The sequence below is a fragment of the Bos grunniens genome, chromosome 3 (assembly GCF_055505025.1).
Source record: "Bos grunniens cultivar Pamir isolate PY7600 chromosome 3, Bosgru_T2T1.0, whole genome shotgun sequence".
Taxonomy (NCBI): Eukaryota; Metazoa; Chordata; class Mammalia; order Artiodactyla; family Bovidae; genus Bos; species Bos grunniens.
This window is the reverse complement of record NC_141167.1, coordinates 114969727-114994048: the sequence shown is the minus strand read 5'-3', so window position 1 is coordinate 114994048 and position 24322 is coordinate 114969727. Positions and strand designations below refer to the sequence as shown.

Sequence of the window (24322 nt, the reverse complement as noted above, 5' to 3'; positions counted from 1 at the left end):
ATAGACTTTTTTTGGTTTTTCTTTATAAGGAACATTACTGATGCCCCAAAGGATGGAAACCTCAAAGGACCTGAGGTTTTTCAAATCGAAGCCTAATATGTTCTTTTCTTCCAGTTGGAGAAACATCCCTACACTAATTGTGCATATCCAGACCTCCCTCCCAAGTGCACCAGCTCCTTCCCCAAAAGGCTTGATGCTAGAAGGTGTAAAAAATGGCCTTTGTTCACCAGTGGCTAGGCACCTTAGCCAGGCGACGCTCCCCCCAGACCATCCTCCCCCACAGCACCCAGTGCTTCCTATTCCCATTGCTGTCTTACGTGTGTCGTGTCAGTTGATCCATGGATGTCCTACCTTCTCAACTGTTCCACTACCTCTGGATATACCTGGATTCATTCAGCATCTGTACACTTTTTTGAGCACCTGTTCTGAGCTGGGTACAGCATATCCATGGGTGGCTTCAGCAGGAGATGGGATTCCCTTTCAGCCAAAAGCATCGCTGGAAGGGATGCCACAAGCCAGAGAAGCTGAAAACTGGTGACTTCGGGTGAAATACAAGGACGGCTGCAACCAGTTCTGAGGAGCTTGTGTTCAGCATTGAGCTTGAACCACAGTCATTGTTGATTCCACTGTGTATTTCAGACATGTTTAACCCACTTCCGTGAGTCATACTTAGGCCACTTATAGGCTGAAGTGTCTTGGTCACTTCATCACCCCACCTCTCTCATTTCCTGAATCTTGTGAAACTATCTGAGTCCCACAGAATAACCTCATCTCACTCCTACGAGCCAGAGCAAGAAGTGGTATTTCCACAGGCCCCATTTAGGCCAGCTGCCTCCAATTCTCTCCTCAGATTTGTCCCTCAACTCGGGGTACCAGAAGGCTCCCCATGGATCTGCCTTATTACCATGGCCCTCTGTCCAAGCGAGACTGTGAGACCTTGCTGCTCAAGGAAGGAGTGGATGGCAACTATCTGTTAAGAGACAGCGAGTCTATGCCCGGAGTCCTGTGCCTCTGTGTCTCGTGAGTAGCCTCACCTTCCATGCATATGTTAAGTGTGTATCATATCTTAATATGATAACCAGGTGGAAAAGAAACTGTGCCTCACTGACTCCGCAGCCCAGATGAGCAGAATGAGAAATAGCTAGACACTGCCACAAGGAAATGGAAGGAATACATCTGTCTAAGCTCCTCCACCTTTCCTTCTCTCCACACGCAGACTCTGTGGAGCAGCAGAAGTGGCGGTGGTGGTGAGCATAGGGCTTCAGGCAGCATAGGAAGGGAGCAGAGAGAAGAGAAGGCAGCCATGTGAGAAAGGTCCTCTCCTATAGAGGCTGATTTATTTAGTATGGAAAACATGAGATTTTAACCTGAGAGGCCTAGTTTTTACATGGCTGGCTCCGCTTGTGATTTTTAAGATACTAATAACATTTCAAACTTCGTTACATTTGTAAAAGGCTTCAGCAGACATTCCTTCCCTTCATCCTGCTTGTAGTCTGTCAAGGCAAGCCACCATTTTGTCGATGTAGAAACAGACCCTGGGGTGTCTGCAACAGCTTGCTTGTGTTATAACACGTCTGGTGTTTCCAAAGAAGCTGAGTTCCAGGTGAAAGTTTAAGCCAGAGCATCAGAGACATACTGCTGAAGGAAGTTGCTTAGCCCAGTTTAGAAACCAATCTTAAACAGATATCAAGGGAAATCTACTATCTTTAAAGGATTCTCCTGTTTGTGGACACCACTGAACTTTTTCTTTACCTGTTACAAGAATTAAAACCCAAGTGTCTCCAAAGATAAGCTCCAGTGCTTCTTAGAACTGGGAGCTGCAAGGCCAAAAAAGCGTGCCATTACTGACAGAATAGGCAGGGATGCCCTTCTTTCTTTATGTGACACCAGGAATCCAGATATAAGAAAGGCAGCCTTCAGGTGTTAGCAGTTTGAATTCAAGTTGCCAGTCATGTTGAGAGTGCTTTCATGTATTTCGTAGCCATCACTAATTTCTCTTTTGAGAACTGCATCATCATACCCTTTACCCATTTTTAGCTTGAGTTGTTGTCATCTTTCTACTGATTTTTTTCAATTTCTGTGTATGAAGGTAAAACTTTTTTTTTTTTTCAAAAAAAGACACACAAACACAAGAAAGCTACAGACCAACTTAAATTTCATTTACTATTAATTTTCAGTAAACAAAACAGAAGCCAGTAAAATATTAAAGCAGAAAATACACTATGCTAAAAGACACTACAGTCCAATCTAAGAAATCAAGGATGTTTCCATGTCAGGAAAATTATTAGTTTAATTGTGTATTAATAGGTCAGAGGTTGCAAACTGTATAACTCATTCAAATTTGCTTAAAAGGTATTAAATAAAATTCAGCATCTATCCCTCAGTTAAACACATACTCATGTGTGCACATGCATGCACTCACTTACACACTCCTAACCATATATAGCTAGATAGATGCTTCCTTAACACCAGATGAAGCACTAGAAGAATTATCCCTAAAATCATGAATGAGCCAAAGTGATTGTAACCACTACTATATAACATTTTCCAGGAGATATCAGCAAGTGTAATTAATCAAAAGAAATACATGTAAAAATTGAAAAGGAAGATGTAAAATTATTATTTACAGTTGACATGACTTTATACCTTTGAAATCTAGATTTAACTGAAAAAAAATAACTACTAAAATCTTTACGAAAATTCAGTAGGGATATCAGCTTTTATAATTGAAATCTAAAAATCAACAGCTTCCATACTGAAATAATAACTAGTAAGAAATATAATAAAACACCTCATTTACATCAGCAATAATTAATAATATCTAGGAATAAATATAATATGAAATGTGCAAACTTAAGTATCCACTGGGGAGCTTACTAGAAGATTTAAATGAAAGGAAGAATTCAATTTGGAAGCTTACCAGTTCACCATAATTAATCTGTAAATTCAGCATTTTTTCAGTAAAAAAAATCAACAGAATCTTAAATTTTCTCTTCAAAGATAGTAAAGTTTATCCAGATGGGAAATAAAACACAGGGAATCTGCCAGAGAGTCAGAAAAGTTTTTTATTAAAAGAAGGGGGATTGGCTCTACCAAATACTAAAATAGATTACTACAGTAATTACTACAATAATTAAAAGAGTTTGGTACTGAGAGATCAATTAAATATTTGGAATATAGAGTCTGGTAGAAATAAAGCCAAATACATATGGAATTTACTTTATATTTAAAAGATCATCTCAAATTAGTGAGGAAAAGATGAATGATAATTAACTGTGTTACGACACTTGGCTGAACACTTAGAAAAAACAACCTGAATCCCTTTCTTACTTCTTAAAGTTAATTCAAAGTGGTTCTAATACAGAACTTCTTTTTTCTAAATGAAACCATGTGTATTAAAAGAAAACATGAACTATTAAAAAATATTCCTGGAATTGAGAAAGTCTTTCTAACAAGACATAAAACCAGGAAACAAAAAAGAACAGATGGCTAAATATGACCATTATAACAACAACAAAAAACTGTTAACGACAAACCAACAGAAGAAAATAAAAACTTCATTAACATGGAAGAGCTCTTAAAAAACAATAGGAACTAGACAAAGTGCAAGAGGAGGAGAGTCTCTGAAATGGAATATGAAAAAGGAAGAATAAGAAAATATTAGATAGCTAAAAAAACACAAAAGAATAATGTGATACCATTTTTACCGATTCAGTGGTCCAGAATTAAAACTGAAAACACCCAGAAGAAATTCAATTTTGGGGAAGTAATAGTGCTTACACTTGCTAAATGCAACTTCTTTGAATGGTTGTTATTCAGTCACAGTCCTTACACTTGCTAAATGCAACTTCTTTGAATGGTTGTAATCCAGTCACTGGGCTTCCCTGGTGGCTCAGACTGTAAAAGCGGCTGCCTACAACGCGGGAGAACCCAGGTTCAATCCCTGGGTCAGGAAGATCCCCTGGAGAAGGCAATGGCACCCCACTCCAGAACTCTTGCCTGGAAAATCCCATGGACCGAGGAGCCTGGTGGGCTGCAGTCCATGGGGTCGCGAAGAGTCGGACACGACTGAGCGACTTCACTTTCACTTTGCTTCGATTTCTATTCAGCCACTAAGTTGTGTCCGAATCTTTGCGACACCAAGGACTGTAGGCCGCCAGGCTCCTCTTGTCCATCGGATTCTCCAGGCAAGAATACTGGAGTAGGTAGCCATTCCCTTCTCCAGGGGGTCTTCATTACTGGGGGACTGAACCCGTAGCTCCTGCAGCTCCTGCACTGCAGAGAGATTCTTTACCGCTGAGCCATTGGGAAAGCCTAACATTTGACCCCAAATCTCATTAATAAAAACGTATCTTATAGCCATTACTGCTTATGCCGCTGCTAAGTCGCTTCAGTCGTGTCCGACTCTTAACGACCCCATGGACTGCAGCCTTACCAGGCTCCTCCACCCATGGGATTTGCCAGGCAAGAGTACTGCTTATAGTATGTGCAAATTGGCATTGGCAAGATTGAGTAAATCCATATATAATATGGAAAAAATTCAAAGATCTATTGTGTGAAAAAAGCAAGATATTAAGTATGATCCCATTTGTGTAAAAAAAAATGTATGCCTATATCCCTATATATCCATAAACAGTTTTTGAAATGTATATAAGAAATTCACAATATTGGTTACAGCTGGGAAATTTAGGAGGAATAAATGGGGAAGAAAATGTTGTGGATTTAATTTTAAAAAATGTTTATAAAAATGTAGTGAGTCCCTACTATCTATGCAAATACTGTGCTAAGGCCCTGGGGGATTCAAAGGTGATTCCAATAGGCAACTTGCAAATTTTTCAACATGTAAATAAATAAAATAAGGGTAAAGTATAAATTTCAGAAGAGACAGTTTTATACAAATTTAAAATCAGAAGAGATGATCAGTAAAGTCTTCTTTGAGGAGGTCGTATTTGAGTTGGGATTTAAAAGAGTGGATAAGGTTTAGTTACACAGAAATGAGATGGAAGGCATTGTGGGTTGGGGGAAAGGCAGGAACATAGGTCCAGAAAAGGGATATTTTAAAACATAGGAATCACACAGGGTTCTAGAAAGGTAGTTTGGAAACAAAGTCAGTTTGGGGTAACATTATGGGTCTTAAAAGAATGACTCTGTAGTTGGTGGGGAAACATGGATGGTTTCTGAGAAGGGAAATGACAAGACTGGTACTGAGTTTTGGGAACTTCAATCTAATAAGGATGATACACTGAAGCTGGCAGATAATGATGGCAGTAGAGACTGCTGTGTCTCTAGATGGGAGATGGTGAGGAACTTGCTGTGGTGGGGCAGGCAGTGGGAATGGAAATTAGAAGAAGGTGCAAGGGGGACTTCCTTGGTCACACAGTGGAGAAGAATCTGCCTGCCAATGCAGGAGACATGGGTTTGATCCCTGGTCCAGGAAGATTCCACTTGTCGTGGAGCAGCTAATTGACGCACCGAAACTGCTGAGCCCGTGCGGCCAGAGCCTGTGCTCTGCAACAGGAGACAGCGCCGCAGTGAGAAGACGGAGCACCGCAGCCAAGAGCAGGCCCCGCTTAACACAACTTGAAAAGGCCCACGTGAAAGCAATGAAGACTCGGCATAGCCAAAATAAAAGAATAATACATTTTAAAAATTAAAAAGAGGTGCCAAGTATGTGAAATAGATAGGAGGGACCTCAGTCACGATTTCGGCATAGGTAATCTAGCCTATACCGGGATTCTCTTTAATAATTGACATTTATGCACAACTGCTCTGTGATGCATCATGCTAACTTAAATATTCATCCAAAGCAAAAATCACTAAAATATTAAATACAAATAATAATAACAAATCAAACGGAGAGGCAGGAATAAATGTCCATCAGACACCTGCCCTTAATCAAGGTTCACCCTCTTCCCTGCCCATGTCACTCAAAGGCAAACAAAATTTCAGACACCCTCAGCCTTAAGGCTCAGATCAAATAGCCCTCTCAAAACCTTTTGGCCCCTTTCATAGTTCTTATGAAATTTTATCACATCAGTATAGACCATTCAATTGTAATTGTTCAACAATTTTTTAAAGTCTCCCATGTCAAGGACTTCCCTGGTGGCTCAGACGGTAAAGCATCTGCCTACAGTATGGGAGACCTGGGTTCAATCCCTGGGTCAGGAACATCCTCTGGAGAAGAAAATGGCAACCCACTCCAGTACTCTTGCCTGGAAAATCCCATGGACAGAGGAGCCTGGTAGGCTACATGAGGCTGCAAAGCGTCGGACATGACTGAGCGACTAAACTTGCACTTTTATGTCAAGCAGTATAGTAGATACTCAGTTGATGCCTTCAATACACCTCAGAGCCTACAGGGAAAAATAGAGAAGCAAATGGACCCTGTGAGGTGTATGATAACTGATGACTTACGTTAGGGCATGATAGGAACTGAGAGAGAGGAATGGTTCACTCATCAAGGAGTCAAGAGCCTACATGGAAGATAGGACTTGGAGGGTGATTAAAACCATCACTCATTCATTCAACAGCACACACTGAGTGCCCACTATGTTCTAGGTATGGTCCTATGCATTGGTGAAATAGTGATCAATAGTACAGACACTAGTCCTGCCCTCATGAAATGACATTCCAGTGAGAGGACCCAATAAAGTGAAAACAAATCAGAGGCACGTTGCAGCAAGGGCAGAGTCTACCTTAGGTTGGGTTCAGGAAAGATTCCTCTGAGAAGGTCACAAAGCAATTCATATTCCAGTGTACACCCTGTGTGAGCAAAGTCAAAATTATCTACAACACAAGTGTTAGCCTGTTTTTCTACATCAGTGCAACAAAAGCCACTATGAAGGTGCTTTCCATGAGCCAAAAATTGTGCTAAGCATGTTACATCAATTATTTATGCTTTGGAAAGCCATCCTTGGTAGGTGATCTATCCCTATTTTGTGGAAAATGGAATGGAGCTTCTTATTAACTAAGAGGTCCAAGATCAGACTGTTAATATATTGTTATCCTGCCTTTCTTACCAATGTCCCTAGTTCTAATGCTCAAGGTGATCCTTTCGGAACTCTTTAAAGTGCCCAAGCAGGGGCCTTCCAAGCATTGGGCTTGGCAGTAGATCCTGATATGGGGAATCTTGCATTTTGCTTCTTAGAGAACTACCCTTTCTTCTTTGCTGTGCTAGAATAGCAGGATACCAACTTCCATGCTTTCACAGATACAAATGAGGTTATTAGAGAGAAGATTAGAAATAAAGGAAGGAAGTCACAGAGGAAAGTTGGTCTAGCAGCACATTATCACCGACCAGACTGCTCTGTGGTAAGCACGGACAGGAAATATAACCTGATCTCACAGCCTGATACACTGTGCAGAAAACACCAACATGCAAAACACTGTGTAGGTGACTTGACTGTTAGAAGTTGGAACTGGGTCTAGCTTTATAGTCAGCAGAGTCAAAATGGAATAGATATTTGGAGATATAAAGGATTCAGCTGCTGGTGTGAAGAGAAAGGAGGGACTTTTTGTAGTTATAGGAAGGTTGCAAGTAAGAAGTACTTAAACCATGACTTACAGCAACAACAGAAACAGTGAGTGAGAGAGATCCTAAGAGTCATTTCCAGCTCTCATATTCTGAGATCTTTGGAAAGACTTGAGTTCAGAAAGTAAGAAAAAAATCAAGCTTATTTGTTTTAGAAAAATCAAATGTTGAGAAAGGTATAAAAAAGAGAGCAGAAATTATCTCAGTCTCACCACTCAGAAATCACCTTTCTTGATATTTCAGCACACATCTCTCCAGACTGTTCTCTGTTCATATGCATGTATAAGTGAATATTATGTATGTACATAAATTACTCATATATATGATGATTTGTGACTTTTAAAGTTTTTAATTGAAGGATAATTGCTTTACAATATTGTGTTAATTTCTGCCATACATCAACATGAATCAGTCATAGGTACAACTTCTTTTTCAATGTATAACAGGTACATTTCCACATCAAAGAAAGCAAATATACATCATAATTTTATGATTACTTACTATTTATTGATTGCATATATCATAATTTATACCTAAGTATTCATTTAGGCTTCCCTGATGTCTCAGACAGTAAAGAATCTGCCTGCAATGAGGGAGACCCATGTTCAATCCCTGGGTCAGGAAGATCCCCTGGAAAAGGGAATGGCAACCCACTCCAGTATTCTTGCCTGGAGAATTCCATGGACAGAGGAGCCTGCTGGGCTACAGTCCATGGGGTAGCAAAGAATCAGACATGACTGAGCAACTAACATTTTCATACATTTAGGTTATTTCCAGTTTGGGCCAATGGACCCAGTGTAATTTGATACAACTAATATTTTTGTGCTTATATCTTTGAGAGTTTGCCCAACTCTCTCCTCAGGATAATACCCTAAACATTTTAACATTTTTATACACATTGACAAATTAGTGCAATCAGAGTTTGCATGGATGCACACTCCAACCAAGGGCAGTGAGAAAGCCAGAAGTCAAGTCTTAAAACATTCTTTATTGACTTGTAACTTGTTTTACCATCCTCTTAAAGTATATTTCAAAGAACAGAAGTTCTTGATTTTAATGAAGTCAAATTTATCTTTTTTCTTTGATGGATTGTGATTTCAGTAATATGTCAATATATAATAAACCCTTGTCCAATGTAATTCACAAAGGTTCTCTTCTGTGTTTTCTTCTAGAGTTGGATAGTTTTAACTTTCACAATTAATGTAGCCCATCCTGATTTAATTTTTGCATTTGGGTAAGGTTGGGGTTGGTGTTTTATTAAATATGGCCACCTATTTGTTCCAGCTCAATCGTTGAACAGATTATTCTTTCTCCCAATAAATTGCTTTGGTGCCTTTGTAAAACAAAAACTATCAACTATGTAAGTCTGGCTCTATTTCTGAGCTCTTAGCCTTGATTTTTTTTTCTTTATGCAAATTCTATATTATGTTGATTACCATCAGTTTATAATAAGTCTTGAAATAAGATGGTGTAAATCACTCAACTTTTCAAGGTTATTTTGGCTATCTTAGATCCTTTGTATTTCCATACATATTTCAGATTCAGCTTTTCAACTAAGACACACACGCACAGACACCAAGACTGAAGATAGACTGAGATTGCATAAAACTATAGGTCAATCTGGGGAGAACCAACATGATAATACTAATTCTTCTGATCCATGAATATAGTTTAACCTCTTTCATTTATATGAAAGAAGTTCTACAGTTTCTTGTAAAAGTTGTAAAAGAAACTTTTACAGTTTCTCTCAAAAATGTTTTGTAACAGATCTTGTACATCTTTGGTCAAATTTATCCCTAAAATTTCATATGCTTGATGTTATTTTAAATGATAACAGGTTTTAATGATTTAAATTTTTAAATTATTTTAATTTCACTTTCCACTTATTCAATGCAATTGAGTGGATCCACAATTAATTTTTATGTATTGAACTTGTATCCTGCAACCTTGCTAAATTCACTTATTGCTCTAGTGGCTTTTTGGGTAGAATTTCTGTATGATTTTCTATATGCCATCTACAATTAAGAGAACTGTACTTCTCCCATTTCAGTGTTTCTGTTCCATTTTTTTTTCTTGCCTTATTGCACTACCTAAGAGTTTTAGAACAATGTGGAAGTGATGAGTGCAAAAATCCTCATCATTTTCTGACCTTGTGGAAAAGTATTCAGTCTTTTCCCGTTAACTATGTTTTTAGCCCTTCTATTCCTAGTAGGGCTGTTTTTTGTGCATCAACTTAGATGGTAGTGTGAATTTTTGTTCCTTGTCTCTTAATCAACAGGTGTTTTTTTTTTTCAAGATTCCATGTATAAGTGATACCATTTATCTCTGACAGCATTAACCTCTGTTTAACATGATTGAATAATATTCTACTGTTTATACATACCACATCTTCTTTATCCATTCATCAGCTGATGGACATGTAGGGTTTCTTTATCTTAGCTATTGTGAATAATTCTGCAATGAATAAGGGAGTACGGATATTTCTTAGATATCTTGTTTTCATTCCCTTTGGCCATATACTCAGAAGTGGGATTAATGAATAACATGGTAGTTCTATTTTTACTTTTTTGAGGAACCTCTATACTATTTTTTGTAGTGGCTGTATCAATTTGCATTCCCACCAAGAGTGCACAAGGGTTCCCTTCTCTCCATACCTTTACCTACACTTGTTATCTCTTGTCTCTTTGATGATAGCTGTTCCAACAGATGGGCTTCCCTAATGGCTCAGTGCTAAAGCCCTTGCCTGCCAATGCAGGAGATGCGGGTTGATCCTTGGGTTGGAAAGATCCCCTGGAGAAGGAAATGACAACTCATTCCAGTATTCTTGCCTGGGAAATCCCAGGGACAGAGGAGCATGGTGGACTGCAGTCCATGGAGTCACAAAAGAGTCAGATACAACTTAGCAACTACACAACAATAATTTTAACTGGTATGAGGTAATACCTCACTGTGATTTTGATTTCAATTTCCCTGATGATTAGTAATCATCAGGTTGAGCACCTTTTCATATATCTCTTGTATTTGTATATCTTCTTTGGAAAAACATCTATCCTTTATGCATTTTGTAAAAAATACTTATGTGCATAAACATTTAGGGTTGTTCTATCCTCTTGATTAATTGACACCTTTATCTCTTTGAAAATCCCCTTATTTATTCCTGGTTAGAGTCCCTGCTCTGAAGTCTACTTTAGCTGATATTGCTAGCTTTACTTTTATTAGTGTTAATAGGATATATTTTCCACATCAATTAACTTTTAACCTAATTGTGTCTTTATTTTTTTCAGTTAATTATTAGACTTTATTCTGAGAATTTCAACAAGTTTGCTGTTCCCCAGTGGACAGTGGAATCACAATTTTCTGTCTTTATTTTTATATCAGGTGTCTTATAGGAAACATAAACTCAAGTTTTGCTTTTTTATCCAATCTAAACAATAACTTCCCTTTACTCAAGACTTCTCTTGTCCCACCAAAAAAAAGATTTTAAGTAAGACTCAAAAATATTTAACTCTTTCCAAGTAGCTTCCTTGCACCCTTAGAAATGTGTTCAATAATATTTATAAGAATACAAAAGTAACCATCACCAAATAAGGTAAAATGTCAGAATGTTATCTAAATATTCCTATTAAAGGGAAGGAGAAATGTTAATCAATAGGAACAAATTCAGAAATGAACCAGCATCATTTTTTAAGGACATTAAGATAATCAATGTCCTCTGGGTTATATTACGCCAGAAGAAGAATCAATAAATCTTTGTGGGAAGACCATGACTGTGTACTGCTATTCTTCTCAAATGAAGGCAAATTGGTTCTGAGTACTTTGCTAGGAATTTCAGATAGATAGATGGCTTGCTTTTGCTTGACCTACAGCAAATCTTTTCATAGACCTAGGTGCCAGATTTGTGATTATTCTATCCCCAAAAATGTGCACATCTAGAACAGCAATTGAAAATACAATAACCTTGGATTAATGTTGTAATAATTCATAGTCATTCTCCAAGATATATCTAGTGATTGCACTGGCCAAATGGGTGAGCTAAATGAGAATGTGGTAGGAATCAACACAGCATACATTTCATGATTTGATGGTGCTCTTAGAATAGAAATTTCTTCTAGGGATGTGAATTGCTTCAGTTTACTCTCTTGGAAGGTGAAACCAGTTATACGAGCTCAGGTTTGGCCCTTCCCACTACAATAGTACTCATTCTATGATTCAAAGAACCAGTAAGATTGTGCCAGTTTCCAAGTGTGTAAGTGTTAGTCACTCAGTCATGTCCAACTTTTGGGGACTCCATTGTATGTGGCCCGTCAGGCTTCTCGATCCATGGGATTCTCCAGGCAAAAATACTGGAGTGGGTTGTCATTCCCTTCTCCAGGGATCTTCCTGACCCAGGGCTCAAACCCAGTTCTCCTGTATTGCAGACAAATTCATTACTGTCTGAGCCACCATAAACACCTCAAGATGGTTGGATGACTTCACAGGCTCAATGGACATGAGTCTGAGCAAACTCCAGGAGATAGTGAAGGAAGAGAAGTCTGTCGTGCTGCAGTCCATGGGGTTACAAAGAGTCAGACATAACCTAGTTACTGAACAACAATGAAGTATTTAAGTACATTTCTGGAACTGGAGAAATAACCATAGGATGGTCCCATGGTCCCACTGAGCCCACTCGAAATAGACTCAGGTCAAAATTTCTTATATCACCTGACCTCAGGAGTTCTAATTCTGAATTCCTGAATCAGGGTCTCTGGAACATTTGCGTCTCTGAGTGTTAGTATCAGTCCAGAGCCACTATCAAATAACCTTCAGAAACATGAACACTTTTCCTTTTTCCAGTATACAGTCCCCCTGTAGGTTTTTCTGGGAAAGGCTTGAAGTGTTGTCACATTCCTTCCTTAAAAGAACCCAGAAGCCCAACATTCCTTTCGATGAAAGGGATCTGAGACTGTGAACTGGATTAAATCTATAAGTTGAATAAGACACCCAAGAATCCCTTTTCTGTGACCCAAGTCAGGGTTCTTCCACCAGACCTAGAAGTTCTCTGTTTACTTTATACCCAACAGAACTTTTGACTGTCCATCATCATTCTCTGCTTTGCAATCCAGTGAATCAATTAAACATCACCACAGATGTACAGTAAGCTGTTTCTTATACTGTTACATCCCTGTGGTTTATGATAACTGGCTATCTTTGTCTCTCACTGAATGCCAATACCTAAGCACACCCCGTTATTTCCACTAAAATCAGGGAACCCAGTTCCATTGTAGAATTTCTCAATGTCAATTCTAGCTTACAGCACAGAGCCAGAGTTTTTCAAAGATGCTGGTACTCTCCTTGCAATTATTTTTTAGGGCATCATTAAATCACCTAAGGGGCTTCCCTGGTGACTCAGACCATAGAGCATCAGCCTGCAATGTGGGAGACCTGGGTTGGGAAGATCCCCTGGAGGAGGGCATGGCAACCCACTCCAGTATTCTTGCCCAAGGACAGAGGAGCCTGGCGGGCTCCAGTCCATGGGGTGGCAGATTCAGACATGACAATGAATAAGCACAGCACTAAGTCACGTAAAGTGGGGAGAGAAATAACTAAATAGCTTGCATAAATACACTTATAACATTCTCATCTTCCTGAGTTTTTAGATTCCTTTCTCTGTAGAATGCCAAGGAAATTTTAGCATTTGAATCTCTATGGAATGTGAGCCATTATTAACTCCATGCTTTAATTTACCAGTCTAGCAAAATGTTTATGACACCCCCAGGTACATGAGCTAATATACTAACTTCAAATCCTGGCTGAGTGTGCTTTTACTGATGAATTCAGCCAACAAATGTTCTATTTTATCCTTTTTGGTTTCACATCCTTTTATCTATTTCCACATGTACTCTTTGTATACATGTCTCCCACTGATTGAACCAATCAGAAGTCTGAGAGCAAAGGAGCCCATAGAAGTCAGAGCACAGAGCAGAGTGGGTAAAATTAGAAAAAGGAACTGGAGATATGGAAAATATTGAGCACACACGTATATATACCGGTACTGGACATATTAAGTTTGAAATGCCTAACAGACATCCAAGAGAAGATGTTAAATAGTTGGAAAAATGAGTCTGGAGATCAGGGGCAGGTTGAAGTTAGGACTACAGATTAAAATATAATTTGGTAAGTGTTTATATTTTTACAATAGTCTTTAAGTTCAAAAACATTCTACCTCCTTTTGTTCTGTGAAGTATTTTGTTGGTTAGATTTTTCACATATGTTTGGCACATTTCTTACTAAGATAATTCAATGCAACCCAACAAATAGCGAGAATATACTATGGGACAGGTAATGTGCTAAAGTGAACAAAGCAGACACTATTCTGATCTGAGTGTGAGCTACAGATGATGTTGTTGAGACACCAAGTCATGTCTGACTCTCTGCGATCCCATGGACTGTATACCCTGCCTGGCTCCTCTGTCCATGGGATTCCCCAGCAAGAATACTGGGGTGGGTTGCCATTTCCTTCTCTAGGGGATCTTCCTGACCAAGGATTCAGACCTGCATTGCAGGTGAATTCTTTACCACAGCCACCAGGGAAGCCCCAAATTACAGATGAGGAAACGGATAATTAAAATTCAGTGTGATAAATGTATATTTTCAAAAGTTCCCCTTCTTTCCTACTGATGAAGTGCCCCACACCAGCATGCCTGACCCGAAGCACTAGGTGGCCTGAGTCAGCTCGCTGCCTTGCTCTGCCAGGTCTTTGAACAGTGCCTGGATGGCAGAGGTGTCATGTGGCTGGTTATAGTGGTACGTAAATGTGACAATATTGTGATATTGATTATCACACACCAAGTAAACCCATTGCTCCTCTTCTCTCCCCAAGACAATCAGCCTGAAGTCACCCTTTCCCCCTCTTTTTTTTTTTTTTCATTTTTATTCAGAGCAGTTTAGGTTCACAGAAAATTTGAGGGGAAGATACAGAGTTCTCATATATTCCCTGCCCCTCCAAAAATGCACTATGCCCTCATTATCAATGTCCCTCACCAGAGTGGTATATTTGTGATAATCGAGGAAACTATACTGATACATGATGATCACCAGAGTCCACAGTTTACATTAGGGCTCACTGTTGACACTGTATGATCTATACAAACATATAATGATAACATCATGTGGAGTACTTTTGCTACCCTAAAAATCCTTTATTCATCCCTCCTCACTTCTCACCCCTGGCAACCACTGATCTTTTTACTGTCTCCATCAGTTCAGTTCAGTTCAGTCGCTCAGTCATGTCCGACTCTTTGCAAATCCATGGACTGCAGCACGCCAGGCCTCCCTGTCCATCACCAACTCCCGGAGTTTACTCAAACTCATGTCCATTGAGTCAGTGATGCCATCCAACCATCTCATTCTCTGTAATCCCCTTCTCCTCCCACCTTCAATCTTTCCCAGCATCAGGGGCTTTTCCAATGAGTCAGTTCTTTTCATCAGGTGGCCAAAGTATTGGAGTTTCAGCTTCAACATCAGTCCTTCCAATGAATATTCAGGACTGATGTCCTTTAGGATGGACTGGTTGGATCTCCTTGCAGTCCAAGGGACTCTCAAGAGTCTTCTCCAACACCACAGTTCAAAAGCATCAATTCTTCCGTGCTCAGCTTTCTTTATAGTCCAACTCTCACATCCATACATGACCACGGGATAAACCACAGCCTTGACTAGACGGACCTTTGTTGGCAAAGTAATGTTTCTGCTTTTTAATATGCTGTCTAGGTAGGTCATAACTTTCCTTCCAAGGAGTAAGCATCTTTTAATTTCATGGCTGCAGTCACCATCTGCAGTGATTTTGGAGACCCCAAAATAAAGTCTGTCACTGTTTTCACTGTTTCCCCATCTATTTGCCATGAAGTGATGGGACCAGATGCCATGATCTTAGTTTTCTGAATGTTGAGTTTTAAGCCAACTTTTTCACTCTCCTCTTTCACTTTCATCAAGAGGCCCTATAGTTCTTCTTCATTTTCTGCCCTAAGGATGGTGTCATCTGCACAGTTCTGCCTTTCCTATGATGTCATATAGCTGGAATCGTATAGTACGTAGCTTTTTCATATTGGCTTATTTCACTTAGTAATATGAATTTAAAGTTTCTCCGTGTGTTTTTCATGGTTTGATAACTCATTTCTTTTTAGCACTGAAAAAGATTTCATTGTCTGGCTGTACTAGAGTTTATTTATCCGTTCACCTACTGAAAGACATTTTGGTTACTTCTAAATGTTGGCACTTATGGATAAAATACTATAAACATCTGTATGAAGCTTTTTTCGTATGGACATAAGTTTTCAACTCCTTTCAGTAAATACCAAGGAGCACGATTGATAAATTGTATGGTAGTAGTATGTTTAGTTTTGTAAGGACCATCAAACTGTCTTCCAAAGTGGCAGGACCATTTGCATTTGCACCAGCAATGAAAGAGAGTTGCTGTTGCCCTACATCCTTGACAGCAGTTCGTGGCGTCAATGTTTTGCTTTGGGGCCTTTCTAGGTGTGTGCTTTACCTTTTTGTCGTTTTACTTTGCATTTTCCTGATGCTATTTCACCCTATCCTCTTAAAGGCACAGGGGGATACATATGTTAAGATTGCATTCACTTTACGTCTGTTTTTTGAAAAATCTTTTTCCTAAATATTGAAAAAAGTAAAACCTCCTCAAAAGAAAATCACTGGAGAATTAAAACATAGCCTTTACCACGAAATAGTGGACTTCAAAAGGGATTAAAGGGGTGAGCTTGCTGGCAAAAATAATATATATTTAGTGGTGGGACCTTTTTATCTCTTTGTTTTGCTTTGTGTTTGGACAAAGGCTGTTTCAGAGCAGTGGCAATTTTCTGGAATCTAGAAAGTGAACAGCTGAGATTACTAAAGGCTTAAATAACAAACTCTGTAGCTTGGTTTCAGCAAAGAGATATTAACTACTACAAAGAGTCAAATGTTCATAAAAGATTTTTTCCAAGTTGCAGAACAAGAGATGTTTGTTTGAAAATGAACAAATCATAAGAAAAGATTTACTTAGCCTATTCTTACATCTTTAGCATACCTCAACTAATGTAAACAGAGTTCTGACAGATGGAAAAACTTACACCAAAACCCCTCAGAATTCAAGGATGACACCACTGATATCCCTTCTTTCTACATTCCTCTTTCTTCCTCCCTTCATCCCTCCATTTTCTCCATTTAATCTCAAAATTGCACTAAAAACCTATTTTTATTTTAAATTTGTATTATTAATTGTAATTTAAAAGTTTTATGGAGTGTTATTTTTGATTACTGTATTTTGATTAATTTAATCTGATAATAGTTTATATTAGAAAATATACATTTTCACTAATTTATACTTTTATTTGTACTTTATAATATACTTGACTTTTAAAGTATATTTAAATGTAACAAATACATAGTTTCACTGATCTTTGCTTTATAATAAGTAATAAAATGTTGGCATTGTCAATTTCAACAGTCCCAATGTGAACCAGTAGACATTTGGGCTCATGGACTCTACACATTTCAACTTTACTAAATTTTGCCAAATTGTTCTCTAAGGCTTTGGTATCTAAATACACTCCCATTCAGTCAGTTCATTAGTAGTATATAAAACTTGTAAAGCTGTATATCACAGCCAATACTTTGAATTAGTAACTCTTACATCTTTGCCAATTTGGTATGAAATGATATCTAATGTGGCTGCTGCTGCTGCTGCTGCTAAGGCACTTCAGTCATGTCCGACTCTGTGAGACCCCATAGACGGCAGCCCACCAGGATCCCCCATCCCTGGGATCCTCCAGGCAAGAACACTGGAGTGGGTTGCCATTTCCTTCTCCAATCTAATGTGGCTTCATTTCTATTTCCCTGATTATTAGTGAAGCAACTTTTCATTTGTTTATTGGTCATTGTACTTATCATTTTCTTATTGTACATTAATGTTCTCATTTTACATTAGGGTTGCCATTATCTTCTCCCAAATTGTGGACTTTATCGCAAAAGTAGATACTATATTTATAGTATATTTTGATAAATAGAAGTTTTAATTTTAATATGCTGCTGCTAAGTTGCCTCAGTCATGTCCGACTCTGTGCAACCCCATAGACAGCAGCCCACCAGGCTCCGCCATCCCTGGGATTCTCCAGGCAAGAACACTGGAGTGGGTTGCCATTTCCTTCTCCAATGCATGAAAGTGGAAAGTGAAAGTGAAATCGCTCAGTCGTGTCTGACTCTTCGAGACCCCATGGACTGAAGCCTACCAGGCTCCCCCATTCATGGGATTTTCCAGGCAAGAGTACTGGAGTGGGATGCCATTGCCTTCTCCAATTTTAATATAGTGAGTTCTATTAATTTTATCTTCTGACTGGTACTTTTCATGATTTAAGAACGCCTTCCTTAACTCAAGGTCATTAAGTTGGTCACTTTTATTTCTCCTAAGTTTAGTGCTTTGTTTCTTTACAATTGGGTCTTCAATTAGAATGTGAAGCAAGAATCCAATTTTATTTGCTCCCACATTAAAACATTACCATTACCATTTAACAAACAGTCCCTCTCCTCCTCACTGATTAGTTATGCCAGCTCAGTCATATATCAAGTTTTTACATATTTATGCATCTGTTTCTGGGCTATTTTATTCCATTAATGTTTCTTCCACTACAGAGCTAGTTCCTCATTGTCTTAATTATAGCTTTTTAAAAAGGCTTAAGACAGAAACATCCCATCACACACACACACATACACCACACCAGTTTTATCTTTCTTTTTCAAAATTGACTAGACCATATTTTTATGCAGAGGAATGACATGATCTGACTCATATTTTTAAAAAGGACTACCCTGACTGTTATGCAAAGAATAATAATGAATCAGAGAGAGGGGAAAAAAATTGCTAGAGCTGTGTCCTTGAATAGATGAAAGTGGATGACAACCAGTGGAAATAGGAAGGATTAGCTTTGCAGATCAGCATGCAAAGTTCATCCATGGTAATAAAGGCAGAGTCTATGCCTGCAGATACTGTTATGTGTGGTGATGGGAATTTGGAAATTCTCTCCTGATGCTTTAATTTTCTCAGTGAAGTCATCAGTTACGAGTGAGATGTTGAAGGTTTAAGAAGAAAGCAAATGGTATAGAATCTCTGTTTGAGGGGAATGGGAAAATAAATGACTACCTGGAGGAATTAAGAGTCCACTTGAGATTTGTGATCATTGATTTAAGTGAGAATAGTGAACATGGCTACAGCCACATACAGCTGTAGTGAGTTGGGCTCAATCAGGATTCTGGGTTTGCTAATTAAGGAAATAAAGTGAAAGATGGTAAAGGAGTTGAAAAAAGTGATTATAATGGTGGGCAAGCAGTCTAATCTGTATAAAGAAGGGAGTGAAGACAAGTGAGCAAAAACCCTGAAAAGTGATAGGACTGATGGGCTGGAAGATCTGTGGGGTCAAGGGAATGTCGGGGTCCGTATACTAGAGAAAGGAGAAGATGTTTAGGACGAAGTGAGTGGGATGCATGAAATTCACATTATGAGAAGGTTCCCATTATTGGCAATTATATGGTAAAAATTACAAGTGAGGCTGGCTTTATGGCAGGCAATCTTATGCAGCCACACAGGGCCCGACTCAGAGAGCCCTGTACTTGGTTACCATCCAAGTACCTGTACTGCTGTTACCACCCCCAAATTCTGAATAACTTTTAAACAGGGACCTTAAATTTTCATTTTTCTCTGGGCCCCACAAATTACGTAGCCAATCCTGGTGATGAACATGGGAATGAGTGGGCAATGTAGGGGAAGACAAGATTGTTGGAGGAGGTGGGCTCAAGGAATGGAGAAATTGGAGTGTTAAAGAATAATCAACTTTCGAATTGAAATTGCCAACAATTTAGATAGGCATAGTACTGAAGGCAGTGACAGTGAGCGAGGAGCTAGAACCTAGAGAAACGAAAGACAATAACCGGAGTTAGGAGCTGTCATCAATAGACACATCTTGATTGGGCAGTAGGTGACATAATCTACACAAAACTCAAAGCTAGAGTTTGGAGACAGGAAATGACACTGAGATGCTGCAGAAGCAAGAACGCTGGCCTCTCATCCAGGCCTGCAAGGGGAGGTCATGCAGGTACTCCTTTATGGTTCTGCAGGTTATGCAGGACTCCTTTTAGTGGAGTCCCAGAGAAGCAGGGTCCTTGGGACAGAGACTTGGTCAACAAAGGTCCATCTAGTCAAGGCTATGGTTTTTCCAGTAGTCACATATGGATGTGAGAGTTGGACTATAAAGAAAGCTGAGCACAGAAAAATTGATGCTTTTGAACTGTGGTGTTGGAGAAGACTCTTGAGAGTCCCTTGGACTGCAAGGAGATCCAACCAGTCCATCCTAAAGGAAATCAGTCCTGGGTGTTCATTGGAAGGACTGATGTTGAAGCTGAAACTCCAATACTTTGGCCACCTCATGCGAAGAGCTGAGTCATTGGAAAAGACCCTGATGCTGGGAAAGATTGAGGGCAGGAGGAGAAAGGGGACAACAGAGGATAAGATGGTTGGATGGCATCACCGACTCAATGGACATGAGTTTGGGTAAACTCTGGGAGTTGGTGATGGACAGGGAGGCCTGGCATGCTGCGGTCCATGGGGTCGCAAAGAGTCGGACACGACTGAGTGACTGAGCTGAACTGACTGGGACAAAGATAGTGTGTCCAGGTGTCCCTTGGAGCAAGAGGGTGACAGGGATGATTAGAGAAGAGGTTGAAGATAGAGAAGAATTTGATGACAGCAGACCTTGAGCACTAGAGAACACAAGGCAGGACTTCATGGCTGGGAAGAAGGGGGTACAGTAAGGCTGCACAAAGCCCTATAGGATTAGAAAAAGGGGGTAGACAACATGTGAGACTGGGGTTCTTGCAATGACTTAGGAACAGGGATAAAGGACATGATGAGATTAGCTGAATGGACTCCAGGTGAGGGTGGAGGGAAGACTGTGAGTGTTGGAGGATAAAGACGACTCCCTTGTCACCATGGTGACGGGGGCAGACGGCCCCAGGGAAGCAGGATCTTTTTACCTGTCTTAAGTGTAGATGCATGCTGAAAAATCATGTATCTTTTTAAAGTTTTATAAATGACATCTATAAAGTAATAATTAGAATAGGCATTAAAATAAGTTTTTATGTTGACCCAATAATATTGTGGGCTTCCTTGATGGCTCAGATGGTAAAGAATCTGCCTGCAATGTGCAGGACCTGGGTTTGATCCCTGGATCAGGAAGAACCCCTGGATAAAGGAATGGCAACATCCAGTATTCTTTCCTGGAGAATTCCATGGACAGAGGAGCCTGGTGGGCTACAGTCCATGGGGTTGCAAAGAGTTGGACATGACCGAGCAACTAACACTAACACTAATAATATTGCAGCCATATGAAGTAGATACTAACCTCACTGCTCTGTAATCTCTTACAGTGCTTTTTTTGGATAAACATTTCAAAATAAATGCATATTAGTATTACAAGTTCAATAAAGCAATTTCTTCTAAAGTTTTGCTGCAATTTGGTTTGTTATTTCATTAAAAGTGCTTTGCAATGAGTAAGACTATATCTGAGCAAGGTCTGTCTTTCTAACCTAATAGTATATGGCTTTTGGACTAATTAACACAGACCCTCCTTTTGTTTTATTCTTTCAAACTCCTCTAGTAAATATTTTCTTAGGTGGATAATACAACAATTAGTTAAAAATAAAGTCATTTATTTAAGAATTTAACTTAGGCCATTTAATAAATGAGTTTCAAGAAATCATGTGATCAACCAAAAGCGGTGTATGAACCTTGTTTGGATCCTGATTTGAATAATATGTCTGTGAAAAGATATTCGTGGGACCTCTTCCCAAACAGTGGAATACTTTAATTTGTCACATATAGACAAGGATTCATGTAAAAGGTTTTGTTGCTTGTGTGATTCAGAGATACCCATTAGCTTATTCTGGCCTCAGGAAATACCACAAAAGGATTGGGATTTGAAGTCAGTTAAAGCCTCCAGACAATTGGCAATGAGCTGTAAATAGCTATCTGCCTTTCCAATTCAGTTGTAAGATGAGTCATCCGATTCCTTGGCGTGGGTGCAAGTGAAGGGGTGAGGAGCGATGAATCAGATCATTTGAACCTCACGTTAATGTTTTTGATCCTCATTTTTTACATTTTAATATTTCTTGGGAATCAGAACATAGGTAACAACTGATAGAGGCATTTAAGGGATGCATTTTTTTCTCCTCAAACGCCTTTATTAAATTGATACAGTATTCTACAATTGATGACATCTGGGAATCGAAGAAATATGGTAATGTATGCTATCTTTTGCTCTGGAAATTGCTCAGTTGGGTCTGTTATCTAAATTCTAGATAGATTACTAAGCTAGTGGCTCATGTTCCAATGAAGAATAAGAGCAGAATACACCACTTCCTTGCACATAATCCCTAATTCTCTGTTTTAGTTACATTAACTATCTATAATGAGATCAATGACATTTCAATTAATAAACAACACAGGAATGGCTCAATGGTATTTTGCATAGTGTATCAAGTAAGTACTAAGTGAAAAAATTAGAGAGAAATACCAAGACAATGAAAACTGTAAATTTTCTCTTATTCCCTTTACTACAGCCCAGACTTCCATCAGAATAAAGATTCCCATTAAAAAAAACCTCTCTTTCAAAGTCCCACAGATAAGAAGGCTTGAAATGATCAGTTTCTTTTTGGGATTCAAGATTGACAAAGGCTTTGCATATAACATACAATGATAGATGTTACCTGGATTTGCATATAAGAACATTGTGATTCACAGAGTCATCTTTCCACAGGTTTAAAAATTTTGTCTACACATACCGAATCTTCAAAGAGAAACATGGGTATTTCCACATACAGGTAAGGACATATAAGAACTCCTAGAACAAAAACAACAAAAACTGGGGAGAAGAACCTAAAAGCATCTCTGAGATGTGGCCGTGTGGAGGCATTCTACGGAAGCACTGTGAGTTAGAGTCAGATCAGTAATTAACCTTGTCTTCCTTTAAGAGAATAGAGACACACTAGAGTTGGGTTCAATTTTTTTATAAAAAAAAAAAACAAACAAGGCTGTTTTCAGAAGTGTAGAGGCACAGAGTTCCTCCAGGGGTCAAATATACCAACCTGAACTCTATGTAAGACTACTGTCAAATTAGAAGACTAAATGACAGAGTGGGTGGAAAGGGAAGGCGGGCAGAGGTCTGAATGTTTAGGGGGTCGGGGGGTGCGCCATACCTGGATGAAAATACAAAAGGAAGCATCAGTCAACTGGCAATTTGGGGATTTTATTAATGTGTCTGGTTTACTGAGCGTTAAGCAGAAAAAAACCTTTTTTCTTTTGAAGTTACTTCTCTGGCAGCAAGTAGAGTATAATGAATGTCATTGAATCTTTAATTACTACTATAAGGATCCTGAAATAATCTTTCTGAATACTTGCAAAAAGGTTAAGCAGATCTTTTACTTCAAGAATTCTCAGAACCTTTGATATGCTAATATGCACTGTGACTACCTGAGATCCCCAGATACACACACACACATATAATTTTTTCTTTGAAACAAAAGACATTGTTGAGGCAATTGACAAATTTTTGAATAAGATCTGTAGATTAGTAAACAGTATCACATCAACTTCCTCATTTTAGCCTGGGTATGTAATATTCTTGTTTTTTAGGAAATAGGAAGTATTTAGGTTAAAGGGATATCATGTCAGTAACTTTCATGTATTTTTTTAAAAAGGATAAATATATGTACATTTGTATATTTAGAAAGAGAGGATGAAAGGCAAATACAATAAAATGTTAACCTTTGGGGTGCGGGTGAAGGATATACATGGAAATTTAAAAAACATTTTTGAATCTTTTAAAGCAACTCATTTTAAAACATTTATTTCTTTATTGTGCATATTTTGGGAAATTCTGGATAATTCCTTAATGCCCCATTTTGTCTCTTGTCTGGACAAAACAGAGAAGCATCCACATCTCTTCTAACAGACTCAGGGGCGTTTCATGGGAAGCAGCTCTACATCAGGGCCGGTGCTAGAAGCTGCCCTGGACTGACACGACAGCCTTTCATGGAGCCGACTTCCAGCTCAGCCTGAGTCTCTGTCACAGAGGTTAACACACTGCAGGTCCCAGAGCTTTCTCATCACCACCCCTCTCTGCAGACCAACACCTTGGCCCTCTGGGAACCACAGTGATCATCAAGAAACACAACTACACAAGAGCTGAGGAAATTTTTGTGTTTTTAAATTATTTCTATAAGATTGTAGTAGAGGGACTTCCCAGGAGGTCTAGTGGTTAAGACGTTGCCTTCCAACTCAAGCGGTGCAGCTGTGACCCCTGGTTGAGGAACTAAAATCCCATATGCTTCATGGCCAAAAAACCAAAACATAAAACAGAGCAATATTGTAACAAATCCAATAAAAACTTTAAAAATGGCCCACATCAAAAAAAAGTGAAAGCATTATTATTTTTTTTTAAATGACTAGAAATTTGTGCTTTGCTTATAGCTGGTAAACAGAAAACAACTGTTCATAATTTTACCTGAATCATGCTGACATTTCCATTTTCAATTTAAATCCAGACATTTTGGTCTTATTTTCCTCTCACGGAGATTCTGAATTCAAGTATGTAGGCTTTTGTGTATACATATATATATATATATATATTTTTTTTTTTTGGCTATGTGGCTCGCAAGATCTTAATTCCTTGATCAGGGATTGAACCCAGGACCATGCAGTGACAGCACCGA

The 24322-nt window shown here is 38.9% G+C and overlaps 1 protein-coding gene across 3 annotated transcripts in view; it reads left to right on the top strand.

Annotated features, from left to right (window-relative positions):
- Positions 1–736: 736 nt before the first annotated feature.
- SH2D1B (SH2 domain containing 1B) overlaps positions 737–24322 on the top strand; it is a 30015-nt gene continuing 6429 nt past the window's right edge. For 2 of the 3 annotated variants that reach the window (XM_086393813.1, XM_086393814.1), the window contains exons 1-2: positions 737–1020; positions 22369–22432. In XM_086393813.1, coding sequence (XP_086249939.1) covers positions 887–1020; positions 22369–22432 — 198 coding nt within the window. In that variant the 5' untranslated portion in view covers positions 737–886. The remainder of the gene's footprint in view (positions 1021–22368; positions 22433–24322) is intronic. The other variant, XM_086393815.1, reaches the window with a different exon arrangement.